This window comes from Lathamus discolor, chromosome 1 (genome assembly GCF_037157495.1).
Source record: "Lathamus discolor isolate bLatDis1 chromosome 1, bLatDis1.hap1, whole genome shotgun sequence".
Lineage (NCBI taxonomy): Eukaryota > Metazoa > Chordata > Aves > Psittaciformes > Psittacidae > Lathamus > Lathamus discolor.
This window is the reverse complement of record NC_088884.1, coordinates 108,666,288-108,679,705: the sequence shown is the minus strand read 5'-3', so window position 1 is coordinate 108,679,705 and position 13,418 is coordinate 108,666,288. Positions and strand designations below refer to the sequence as shown.

The following is a 13,418-nucleotide window of genomic DNA, read 5'->3' as shown; positions in this document are numbered from 1 at the left end:
AGAGAATCTGCAACAGAATGTGCCCCATTCTATGCGTATCAAGTTATGTGGCTTTCCAGATTTGCACTACTTCCCTAACTCTTTTCCAGGGAAATAATTTTTTGCCTTAGAGGAGAAAAGTCAGGGTTAAGCAGACACATCTCTTGACTATTTCAATGAGAAATTAAAGACTGGGCAGAACTGGCAGTTGTGAGTGGAAATCAGTAGCCATTTGGCATATTGAGCAAAAAAGTGCAGAGACAGTAATGTGACTGAAATGGCAGAGTATTTATTTCCTGTTGCACTGAATGTGGCACTCCTTCATGTTGAAGTTAGGTTGCTGCCACTGCAGGCTGCTACCACAAATTATAATCTCATATTCCTACCCCTCTATTCAGCCATGCACTCCCAACTCCTCTTTGTTTCAAACATGGCAATTGTGAAGCTGCAGGGCATGTAAAATGGAACAGATTATTAACATTCAAAAGATGTAATGCAGATGAAGAGTTTTCTGGTAGAAGAGCTTTTTGATTTGATTACACCCTGCAGCCACACAATGCCTGGATCAGCAACAAGGAGCAGGGAAGGAGTATGAGACCATGGCTGAGGAGGGAATGCAGATCGCCCTCTTCTAGCAGCAGCACAACATCGTGTGAGACACTGATGTAAAGTGATGAAAGCCTTAAGAATCTACTAGGGACATGGCTTAAAGGAGCATTACAGCAAAGGTGCTAACTGAGTTTAAAGTCCTGAACACAATTAACTACAGATAAATAACAGCACTCTTACCTTTTTCAGCATGGGTCACCCTCAGGAGTGGACTGCTACTTTTGGAGCTCTTTTGAAGCCACCAAGCATGAAACGCTCAATCAAGACTATTATAATTCATGAAATGTACCAGTACCCAGAACATGATTATGACATTGCACTTGTGCAGCTCTCGAAACGAGTTGAGTTTACAAGTAGTGTACACCGTGTCTGTCTACCTGAGCCGTCTCAGACTTTTCTGTACAATACTTATGCTGTCATCACTGGCTGGGGAGCACTTACCAATGACGGTGAGTCTGCCAGGCAACCTGTATGTTGTATAAACAGTAGTTCTGCTGTGCTGCTGAATTGATATCTCTTCTGCAGATATATGTTGTATGGCAACAAGCCTAATGCTTTAAGCAATAGGCTTTTTTAGTTGTAAGCAGCAGATTCTTGTTATAAAATTACACTGGACAAAGAGCTACAGCCCACTCAAGCAGAAAACTGCTCTCTTTTTCCAGCCTTTCCATTTCACATTGTAAATTCTTAAGACATAAGTCTTAAGAAGTCTAGCAATAAGTCTAGCAATGCATGTGTTTATATAGCACCTAAAAAATATATTCTCCCAGCCCTAGCCAGAAGCTACAGATAACTCTGGGGTTCCAGGTAAATGAGCAGAGTGAGCTGCAGTGACTGGCCCAAGCTCAGACACTTACCAGGCCACGCTAAGATTTAGCAATGGAACCAAAGGTATCTTCATTTCATACCATCTGCTCAAATTGCTAGGTAATTTGTGTTCCATGGTATTACATAGAATATGTATAAGGCACTATGTGCCATGCAATTGTTACTTCTGTCTTAATGGTACAGTTTTTAAGACTATGAGTATGTACATTTTCCTTAAGGGTCTAACCTAGACAGATCAACAAGCAAAACCTCTACATTATACCAAGTCAAGCTGATCCTCCATAAGAGAACATTAAATGCTCTTCCTGTATCTATCTCAACTACTGCAAGGTAATTCTGTTCACAAATATCCAAACTGTATTATCCCTTAGGTCCAGCTCCAAATGCTCTTCAGGAAGCAACAGTGAAACTTATTGACTCAAAGACCTGCAACAGGAAAGAAGTGTATGATGGGGACATAACACCTAGGATGCTGTGTGCTGGATACTTGGAAGGAGGGGTAGATGCTTGTCAGGTAACTGTAGCTGAAAATTAGAAAGAAAAACTATTTTAATACTAATTTTGGTATCTGGTTAACCAAATCTTAACTGACAATGTATTAGTCCTTTATGTAGGCTCCATTCAAACAGGAATTAAGTTGTAAAATGAAATAGCATTTATTGCACGATTTAGCACATAAAACCTATACAAAGACAGCTAAATTATTATAATATTCAGCATTTAAACCTTTCATAGCATGAAATTAAATCTTATTCTGTAACTCAAAAAAGCTGCTACAAGCCCATTTGCTTCTCTTAATTTCTTGTGTGTGAAAATGAACAATACGGTTGCAAAGGGATATGGCAAGAAATTGACAGAGATGCTAAATGCTGAACTAGTAAATATGAGCTAAAAATTAAATGTCTCAAGTAATCAAGACAAACACCTATGCAGTTAGGAAGGAAGAAGCTTAAGAATGTAGCAGTTAAGTAGCCAGCCAAAATGCACTATCACTCGTTGAAATTAAATTCTGGACTGGATCATCCTGATACAGATGTGTTATATGATCTGTGGTAACAGACTTGGATCAGAGGAAGGAAAACTGTCTGAAACAAAGATAACTGTAAGGAAGCTAAGTGTAAATAGAATGGTAGGGATACGCATGTGGTGCAGGTTTGCAAATGCTACAAGTAAATGTTTATGTTTGAACAAAAGTATTTCCATAATGGAAACTTTTAAAAAACATGATTTCTATTTATGTTATTTACAAAGAATGTAATGCCAAGTGCTGGTTCAAAACAGACTCTTTCCAGAATCACAGTCCTACAGATTCGTGTCTAAAGTAAAATCCCCTGCAGAATAAGTCTGAGAGGTTCAGTTCCCCTGTTCCTGGCTGGTGCAGCATTTAGGAGACCTGCACAGAAGGGTGCATTTGCTGGAAGATGGGGAATTTGGTCTGTTGGGTGAGGATTGCCTTTCAGCCTGTAAGGTTTCCAGTTTAAATATTATAACCATGTCATGCTATTAACAGTATTTGAATTGACCCTTTGAAAGGGGCTATTATCTTAAAGGGATATTGTCTAATTAGAAGACCGAGTTCTCAATGAAATCTGTTTTGAAATGTTATTATTGCAAGTGACTATTTGTTGTAAGAATAGTAGTTACTGGGTGGAAAAAAAAAGTTCCTCTTTACTTAGATTGTTGGACAAATTTGTGCTTCCCTCCTTTGTCTGAGAAGGAAGACAAGGTAGGTGGGAAGCAGTGTTTCACAAAACAGAAGAGAAGCTTTTTTCCTTTTTACTGTAAAACTACGGAGGCAGGTCAGGAGGTTCCATGGCAAACAGGAAAAAGCCGCTGACTTCCAACTCAAGTTTCAAGAACAACCTGCATTCTGCACGAATGGCAGCTCTTGAAATACTGCTCGCTTTCTTGCTTTCTTCTCTTCTTGGGCACACCCTTCTGTCCATGGAGGGAAGTCTATTTTTCCTTCTGATCAATTAAATCTCTTTTTTCCCATCCTCTTTCTCTAGGGGGACTCTGGGGGACCACTGGTTACTCCAGACTCTAGGCTGATGTGGTACCTCGTGGGAATAGTGAGCTGGGGAGACGAATGTGCCAAACCAAATAAACCTGGAGTTTACACAAGAGTGACTTATTTCCGTGAGTGGATTACCTTGAAAACTGGCATCTAATTCCAAAATCAAAAATGGATTTAACTACATGGACTACATGTAACTCATATTTGTCTGTAATTCTGAAAGGTTATTTTTTCGGTATATATATTCCTATGTAGTTTTGGTTAAAGCAAACTTCACTCACAGCAAGCACTATCTTTGCTGTCAGAGATCCTAACCCTTGTGAATTTATACTGAACATATCAGATAGCCTGCCTCATCTTTGGGCCTTGAAACATTCTCACTTATCAGAAATTACAACCCGATGTCATTAAAGTAACATTTAAAAGCTACTAGTTTTACCTGTGTTATAAATACAAGCATTTTCCAGGGAAAAAAAAAAGAGAATTTTTAATTCAGCCATGGCTGAGGTCTGAAGCTGAATCTTCTTCCTCCAGTGAAGCAGATTCTGGCACAGCTGTATTTCTAGCAAAAGTGAATCCCTGATTATTAATATTGTTAGAGATTATCATCTGCACAGACTGCAGCCAAGACCCTGCATGTTCACCCTGCTTGATGTTCTTGATCACTAATGGTGGATCAGTCAGGATTGAGGGTAGGTCCTATTTCTGTGCCTGCAGTAAGTTGGAAGGGATAAGAGTAAAGCTTGGTGTTCTTTTGAAGCACGTTTAACGGGAATTTTTTTCTGGATTCTGTGAGGTTCAAAGTGCTTGAAAGTGCTGTTCTGGAAGTGCTTTATCACAATACTGTACTGCTGCCTCTACACCAGATGCCTTAGAGATCTACTCTGTTCAACTCACAATATGCTTAAGATACAGAAAGACAAGCTTCACCCAGATTTCTTCGTAATGAGTGTGTCCTCACAAATAACTTCCCTGGAAGAAAACCCAGCATTTAAATTTGTGCTAAAGGAAAAATAAATATTCACCACCAGTGAAGTGGGAACAACCTTTTTCGTTCAAGAAATAGCGTGCTTATCCAGGGCATGCCAGCCAGCAGAAACCATCTCACTGCAAAGAAAGCAATTAGTGACACTGTCATGCTTCACTGACGGATTCATTTCTCCATGAATTAAAACGATCATGTCTTATGAGGGTGAAGAGTAATTTCATATTAAATAACAGTCCCAATAAGAACTTCAGAGTAAACATGATCCTTATATACCAATTGAGCACTTTTCCTACCTCTGTTCATGACATCTCACGGATTGCTGGTGGAGTGGGGTCCAGTGGTGTGACTATTAATGTCCCCTAAAGCCCAGGCCTTCAATATGCGGATCCAAAATGTCACTCCAGTACTATCTCCTGCAGTCTTTGAATGCCAATCGGAATGTTTAGGATGTGAATGCAGGACTCGCAAGAGTCTGTAGGAGACATGAAAGAAGCTGCAAGCCCCACAGCTGAACCTGCTACAGCTGAAAATTTCTCTGAAGCATCTTGCCTCCCCTTCTGCTCAGGACTGGCTCTGTCCTCAGCCTTCCTACTGTGCAAGTTCTCCAGCAATCAGCATCCCTGGGAATGAGATGCTCAGCATTTCTTGAAAACTCATACCCTGAATTATAAGCCTACATATGGATGGAAAAGACACTGATTAAGCCTCGGCAGTGGAGGATGGGGTTGTCTTGTTATTAGGCTCCTTCCTGTCTATGCATCTTTTGAATTTCAGTAAAAGACAAGATGCCTTATCTCAGAAAAAAAAATATTGAAGGTTTTGATTTTGAAATAGTAGTATCTTTAGTCTCGTTTTCAGTGTCCATTGCAAAATGAAAAGGATCTTGGGACAGTCAGGAGGATAGTTACATGCAGCAAATCTGTTTCCTTAATTTATTAATGAAGTTTGTAATTTATGCACTTTTGAGTTGCTGCTATTTTTCAATTAAGAATTTACTCTGGGCCAGGTTCAGTTAAAAACAGAAACCTCACAGAGTTTTGGATTAGGTCACTTGGAAACACTTTTCTTCTAGTGTCTGGGTCCTCTTTTTTACGAAAGCATCCTTTGGAGAAAAAAGTACATCTAGTTTTTTTGTGCCTCTTCTTGCTTTGAAGGTGAAAATCATGACAAGTGTCCTTCCTTACAATCAGCTGATGAATTGCAAGTTTCACTTTCATACACAGTTAAGGCTTTGTTTTGCACTTACTTAAATCTTTTTGCCTAGCAAATGGAGGGGCAACAGCAAGGATGTGAGGCCCAGATTAGATACAACCCCTATAAACTGGTTCCTACCTCACACTGCAAGTTAAATGTATATATAGAATACCTTTAAAATGAGAAAGGCAGCCTTTACTTCATGTGTTCTCATGAGAGGCCAAACAGCCGAGGGGTGTTTAGGAGAATGTCTGCCTTACTCAGGGAGTCCTGAGCCAGCCAGATGCACTTTTCACAGATATTTTAGCACGCTGTCTGGCCTGGGTTTGTCTTACACTCCATGTCAGTGTTTTATTTATGAAGACTCTGTTTTCTGCCCTAGAATAAAACAAAGAGAATATCATGTGGTTAAAGAAAACATTTATAAAAACCTTTTATTATCGTTGATGTTAAGATTTAGCAAGGATTTAAATGATATAAAGGTATTATGTTTCATAGCATTAAATGTATTTAAAAACAATTCCTCCCTTTTTGTCCTTTTTTTGCTTAATAGTAACGGAGCTAAAAAATGTATATGATGCAAAATGGACTAATCTTCCTTATTTTGATATAAGACTATTCTAAATCTGCAGCTCTCTCTGTTCATTCCCCATCCTAGGAACTGTTTGTCTTTAACAGTGGTTGGAGCTTTACAGATGTTTCAGCAAAGAAAAGGTGGTACTTCTACTTTTGTAAAATTTAACTTCAGTTAAGCTAGTGTTATCCAAATTTGAGAATAGATCTGAAGCTTCAACCAAGAGCCCACCACCTTACTTCTAGCCTTGAAAAACTTATCCTTGTAACGGGGCATTCCTGAAAATTGGCTGTAGGGGGGTCTATGCAGCTGACGTACCAATTCTCCTGAGATTTCCCAAGCAGATTTAAAGCATCAAGAAATGCATTCCAAACTTCTGGTTATTCAAATTGGTTGTTTGAAGACTACCCATGCTAATTTTCAGCCTGGAGCACAAGTAGGAAAGAAATAAGAGACTAATTATGAGGAGGTCTGGCTGAGTGGCATCAATCTGTCACCAGGATTCCTTATGTAAGTAAAGCTTATGGAAACTCCAATCCCATATCTGCTGTTCCTGTTAACAAATTAGAAGTGCTAAGAGCCACAAGCTCTTACAACCGATTGCCGAAAGCAATGAATATTTATCTGGCACTTTGCAGCCTGCATTACAGATGCACGCACATGGAAAAGCTGGCTCTTGCTTTTGGAAATTCATTCATGCACATGTCAGCACAGAAATCAGCTTAGGTAATTGGTGCCCTTGTTTATCTGGACCAGGATTTTAGCAACACTGTTAACATGGTTTCTAGGAAGGTGTCACTTGCTAGAGCCAGCCTTAAGTGACAAGATCCTTTGGCCCACCCCATTGGGAAGCTGGAGTCCTTTTAGACGTGACAGGAAAGCACTTCTACACAATGTTATGCCAAAAAGAGGTAACGAAGCCTTGCCAGTCAGCACTTCACTCCTTTGAGACCATAGCCTTGGCAGGATGCTGGGAAACCCATTGAATGATACTGATGTGGATTTATGGTCAACTTTGCACTGGCCTGTGTGCTAAACGGAATTGTGTTTGCCTTAGTACTTCCAAATAACACATTTTTTAGGGAGAAAACTACATACATTTTTGTCTGCTAATTTACTTATTAATTAAATGGATCATGGACACAAACACCCCCCAGATCTCCACTTTGGTGTCCCCATTAAGAATGTGAAATTATGTCTGGAAATCAGGAAATTAAAACACTTACTTTAAAAAAAAAAACAAACCAACAACCAAACAAACGAATTGCAAGTGGCTGGGATTTTCCCCTTTAGATGGAAATGAGATTTACCGCTATATCAGCATCATATATATATGTGTGTGTATATGTGTATATATGTATAGATATATGTATACATATATGTATATATGTATTTTGGCATATATATCGTATATACCAAAATATACATTGGAAATACTGGACCTAAAGATGTATTCAATACCTGTACGCAGAACAAATTTACAGCAGTGCACATAAACTGAAGATACAGAGATTTTGGGCACAAATAGGCTTGAGTCCAGAGGTAGTGGTGTTCCGACCACAGCCAGGTACCGCCCATTGCTTTAGCAAGTCAATAAACTGACAGCATTGCTTCATACATTTTGCCAATCTAATGTGGTACAAATATGGAGTTGGGATTTCCCTTAAAATTTATTTATTTAACCAAATTTGCTAAGATTTTACAGTTATATGTATTTTTCAAAGAGAAGGCTAAGGGGAAAAGAAAAGTTAAATGGCTTTAATATTTCAGATTTTGCAGTCTTGGAAAATAAGAGAAAAACTTGTATATTTTTGGTTTGGTGCCATTGATCTAGAGGGCTCCTGAGTACACCTGCTAATTGGTGTATTTGGGAACCACTTGCTTTGGCTTCTGGGGTAAACAGAGTCTGTCCATTTTTATTTAGCAATTTATCTTAAAATGCCCATGTTCACAGTTTTGCTTGATGGCCGTTGCTTAATTACCACTGAACTGTTAGGTGAGAATTAACTAGATGTTGTTGTTTCTCCGTGTAGGCAGAAGGCTTGTCAGCATTCATTGTTACTATGCAAAACCTGTTTCATGTGAGATGACTGCATATCAAAGTGAATGGTATCTTAAAAAATACAATGATCAGGACAGAAAAATGGTAGGTAGCAGACTTTTTTTTTTTTTTTTTTAATTTTTTTTATTTTTAACAACATATTTGATTGAGAAGCTCTTAAGAACTGTTAGTTTAACCTGAATAATAATAATTCTAAAGGTTCATTTTTAAGCAAGATACCACAAAATTAAATGTAAAAATAGCTGACAGAACTTAATTAGCAAAGTGGCACAATGAAGCTGACAAACTATTTCACTTCCCCCCATCCTTTACAGCTGGGACTCTTTTGTTCCTTGGGCACATGCATTGCTTTTTGAAATTACTTTGTTGAAATAATGGAAGTAATTTTATTGATTATGTGAAAAAGCTAGAGAGCAAATACCAACCTTAAATATTCCTTTACTGGTTAGGGCTGCGTTTGACATCCTGAAGAGGGGAACTGCTTTCTCCGTTTATCCTGTCTTTCAATCCAGTATTTCAGACTTCTACTGGCCTCTAGTGGTTCTTTGAAATTTGCCCACATCTTCTCTTGCTACTCCTGTGTGACACAAAAAAAGCTGGGTAAAAGTCAAGTTCTTTCACCCTAATCCTGCCAAAGCGAAGCCCACGTTTGAAAGAGCACGGTGTTGTCCAGCTGCTCTTAAGTAGTTTTTTACTAATTCAATACAAGAGTTTTGTGTGTTCTTGGACCGAGGTGTAAACCTTGAGGAAGATGTGGAGGGTTGCTAAGATTGTTTGTTAGAGATGAATGTTAAAATAATGCATTGCATTCTCACAAAGAAAGAGCACAAAACGTGTGCTATTTGCCCCTACAAGTTTCCCAAACCCCAACCAAGACAGAAAATGTTTGCCTTTTTTTTCCCCTCTCCCGTGTACTGTAGGATGCAGGTAATTGTTTAAGTTACAGATGTTTTCAAATACAATGTGACTGTTACATATACAACTGCATGCACTGACATTTTTCAGTCGTTGCTTGTGCAGTAGTATAAACCCTCCCGTTCCAGCTACAAGGGGGTAATGGTATCAAGACAGGTTCTCACCTACCCTAAGGGTTGGGTATGGTGAAAGGGAAAGCAGGGTTAAAGCTGAAGAAAGGGAGACTGAACTGCCTGATGGGGTAAGGCGGGCAGTGCTGGGATCTTGATGAGAGCTTGAGGAACGGAGAGTATTTATAGGAGGTGATGTTGAGGTGGTGGTGAGGCAGAGCAGTGGCTGCTGCAGCTTGCTTCCTCCTGGTTAAATGACACCAAAAATAAAAGGAAAATGTTTCCACAACATATACCATGCTGGCAAGGGCCACACATTGGTTCTGACACCTTTTCCCCAGATCTCTGCTCCTCTACAGCCTTGGATACTCTGCAGCATTTCATACCTTTGCTCCCTAGACCCTTTCCATGACATCTTGCCTGTTTTTGAGGTAGGCACTATCTTGCTGGCACTGGCCTGCAAGATGCAGAGACCCAAGGAGCAGGGCTCAGCGGTGCTCTCGATCGTCGTGAAACGATAACGCTCCGGCCTAACGGGGGCTTGTTTGTTTGCTTTAAACAACGGGCTGTGCTACTTGGGCAGAAAACGTTTTTAGTCCAATGGCTTACGCGCCGCACCACGGCTCCCACAGCAGCGCCCGACACCCGCCGCCATCTCAAGCCAGGCTCGGGCCGCCCGCCGTGAAGCAGGAGGAGGCGGGCCGCGCCGGCCGGCCCTAGCCCGGCCCCTCATGTCGGCGCAGGCGGGGAAGCGCCGCGGCACCGGCGCTGCCGTTTCCTACCGCCTTCCTGCCTCTTCCCCCGTGGTGCCGGCAGCGCTCAGGCCTCGATCGCAACGCCAGGCCGCCAGGGTGGTGAGGGCGGGCGGCAGAGGGGCCGGCGGGGGGGGCCGCAGCCGGCCGGGTGTCGGTGCGCAGCGCCTCGGGGACGCCCCGAGGGCGCCGGGGTTGGGGTCTGCTGCCGGTCGGGCAATGCTGGGACCCGGGTCGGGTTCGTTTGGGGACCGGCCGGCTCCGCCTCGGTTTCCGCTGTAGATCCGAGGTGTTTTTCACTCATTAGCCCAGCTGGGCAGACAACAGTGGGTCTGAGCGTCCTCTCTCTCTTTCCGCCGACTGAACAGGGAACTGCATCGGCTGGGATCCGCCTCTGGAAACGCTGGATAGGTGGGATGAATCCAGGCCTCCCTGCCATCCCAGCCTGCTGAACAGCAACTAATACTGCTTCAGCCTGTGCTGACTTGGAGGTAAGAAACATTGAAACCAGCCCACCGCTACAGCTCCTGTGCCTTTGCTGCTCTTCAGAGCATCTCAGTCCTTCTTGGTAACATGCAGCCTCGCAGTTTGTCCCTGGGTTGTGTCCCACAAGCAGCTGAGGCTTTAAAAAATGAAGGGTGTTACTTACGCAGTTAAATAGGAGCCTGGCAGTAAAACTGATAGTGTTGGCTTTTAGAAAGGAAACAGGTAAATGTGCAAATGTCAACTAGAACTAAAACATAATAAAGTCACTTTCCTCTCCTCTCCCCATATTACCTGCCTGTGAGACAGACTCAGTAGGTTAAACTAAAATGAGAAATAAAATTTGATGTAGGAATATAGTAACAAAACTTTGTCTTAGAACTACTTGATAATAGTACCACTAAGTCCTGTTTTGGAAGCAGAAGTTTTGACATAGCTGATGGGTATACCTGCAGCAGCTCAGTGCTGTAACAAGCATACAGGATGACAACTGAGGATTCATGAATGTATTGGAAGAACCACTGTCACACAGGTCTGTGTGATACAGGTGGAGAAGGTTCTCTTGTGGGTTGATTGGACATCCTTGTTGGTTACAAAAGACTGTTTGGGACGCACACTGATTGAGATGGCTGTCAGTAGCCACAGCAGGGCAAGCTGGGTGTCTTCATCCAGGTGGATCACCTTCCTCACCTTAGTACCACAGTCTGTTTATGTTGGGCAGACTCAGAGTACCTCTGCTGTTTGTGGAGGAAGATTATGGAGCAGAGCAGTTTGGGAATGGTTGCTCTTGGCTGTTAGGAGATGATGTTGGCTGATTTGAGGGGAACTTAAAAAGTTTTGTATCCCAGTCAGTGGCTGAAATGAAGGTTTTTACCTAAGCAGGGCCAGAAACCCATGACTCTCAGATGAGATGTATTACTCTCTGTTTTAAGATTTGAGTCCTCAGATGATCTGGTAACATTGCTATTGCTTGTCTTCAGCTGCTGTTGTATAAGGGCACAGGAACTGCACTGAAGGTAACTGGTGGTGTAGATTGTGATGGAGGTGCCTCAATTTGACTGTCTTGTGTGCTAGCTTATGTGTAGGAATTAGTATCCACACTGTAAAAGAGATCAACTGGTGCTGTTTGTGGCCTGTTTTCAATGTGACTCTGTCCCTTGCTGCGGTACTTGAGTGCTTTCTAGTTAAGCCTAAAAAATCAAAAGGACAGATTTCAGGTTAGACTGTTGTAGTCTGTGAATTGTGGTAGGCTGCAGGTGCCACACTTCAGAAACCTTAAAATGTTTGCCAAAACCAGATGAACAGTAAATTCGCTAATCTTTGGGCAGTTAACCTAGTCTTAGTGCTTAGTTATCACTAGGGTCACTTAACAATGGGAAAGTCTTTGGTAATGACTGAAGGCCTTAGTAGCAGAAATTACGTTTTTTCTTAAAATCCCTTTGAACTGTTTAACTTGAAATCTTAGTTAAATGTTGCATTAATTCAAATCTTTGGGTATTGAGTTCTTCAGTTGTCTTAAACAGTAACTTGTTTCTTAAGAATTTTCAGCAGACACAGAAATAATGCAGCATAAAAAACTATTTCTAGTCATTCAGGGATCTCCTGTCTTCCCTTCAAAACAAAGCACCAATCAGGTAGATAGAAGTTGAATAGTTTGGAGCTGTTAATATAAAATGAAATTATACTTTTAGTAAACGTGACTGTGGCAAATGCAAGAACTAAGTCTTGCATCTCTTCAGTGGGGAAATTAAATATGTATTTTGAAATCACTTACGGAAGGTTTGAGGGTCCTTGTCTTCTGGCTCCTGTGCATTTTAATTACCTAGCTGTGGTGGTGTTCTATAAACTTCTCTGTTCAAAGTGGTTCCTGTGTAACATCAGTTTTTGTGGGTTTCATTCCTTGTGTTGAAGAACTGAATGGAGCAGGGAGAGGGGGCCAACTGTGACATTGCATCCAATGTAACCAGATTATTTCTTTTTGTAACCCTTCTAGTGTAAACGATTCATATCAATCATGGCAGCAGATTCTATGGAAATTGATGATGCTTTGTATAGGTAAGAATATCTGATTTTTAATCGTTGCTTTTGACTTACAAAATGTTTGCATGCGGTAATGTAAAAGGCAAGGCTTGAAAACACTGTCTGCTGCTGACGAGCTAAAAGTGTGTGTATTTGTGCTGCTGTGTCCATCCTCTTATAAGGCAAAACCCCCAAAGTGTTCAGCAAATGAAACAGAACACTCTTCTTTGCAAAGTTAGTGGTGAGAACTGGTTGAATTGAAGATACATTTCCTCATTCTGTAAAGCAGTTCCTTTATTGGTCTTGTAACAGGTGTGTTATGGCCATTATTAGTATTTGAACAGTAAAAAGCATAGGTAAATACTATGTAGTTGTTCAAAGTTTCAATGCTGTCAATAATATGTGCTTTTTGGAAAATAGGAATAATACTTCTCCTATTTGTAATAGGGTTTTTCTTTATGTAAACAAGCTAAAGCTTGTTTCCCCTTTGACAAGGTAGATATTCCTCCTTTGTTCCTTGTCTTTTGCTGCCTTCTTTTTGTACGTTATGTAATTTATCTCCTTCATAATCTCATTTATTCCTCAGCCTGTAACATACTTCTCTGTCCTCATGAATGTCATCAGTATGTCTGTTATCCTCCAAACTTCACAGTATTGGGTTTCTTGGTGTTGGTTTGGTGTTTGCTTGGTTTGGGGTTTTTTGGTAGATTTGAAAAAAATCCACATTTATTTTCTATTTATTTTCTTACTATTACTGTTTTGTTAGCTGAGAGTGGCTTAAAATCGTTTGGCATGGCAATAGTTCAGAGACCCTGTACTGGAATAAATGGCATCCCTAGAATAATGTGGATGAAAAGCTTTTACTTTATTATTTAAAAAAAATATATA

At 40.8% G+C, this 13,418-nt stretch overlaps 2 protein-coding genes across 4 annotated transcripts in view; both read left to right on the top strand.

The window, feature by feature from the left end:
* LOC136007303 (transmembrane protease serine 11E-like) overlaps nt 1–3,655 on the top strand; it is a 43,197-nt gene extending 39,542 nt beyond the window's left edge. Inside the window, exons 9-11 of the mRNA XM_065665215.1 lie at nt 778–1,037; nt 1,788–1,930; nt 3,426–3,655. Of these exons, the coding sequence (XP_065521287.1) occupies nt 778–1,037; nt 1,788–1,930; nt 3,426–3,587 (565 nt within the window). The 3' untranslated portion in view covers nt 3,588–3,655. The remainder of the gene's footprint in view (nt 1–777; nt 1,038–1,787; nt 1,931–3,425) is intronic.
* A 6,363-nt stretch (nt 3,656–10,018) lies between these two features.
* Nucleotides 10,019–13,418, top strand: part of UBA6 (ubiquitin like modifier activating enzyme 6) — a 31,083-nt gene continuing 27,683 nt past the window's right edge. The window contains exons 1-3 of one of the 3 annotated variants that reach the window (XM_065689833.1): nt 10,019–10,130; nt 10,397–10,519; nt 12,505–12,566. In XM_065689833.1, coding sequence (XP_065545905.1) covers nt 12,526–12,566 — 41 coding nt within the window. In that variant the 5' untranslated portion in view covers nt 10,019–10,130; nt 10,397–10,519; nt 12,505–12,525. The remainder of the gene's footprint in view (nt 10,131–10,396; nt 10,520–12,504; nt 12,567–13,418) is intronic. The other 2 variants (XM_065689824.1, XM_065689814.1) reach the window with 2 other exon arrangements.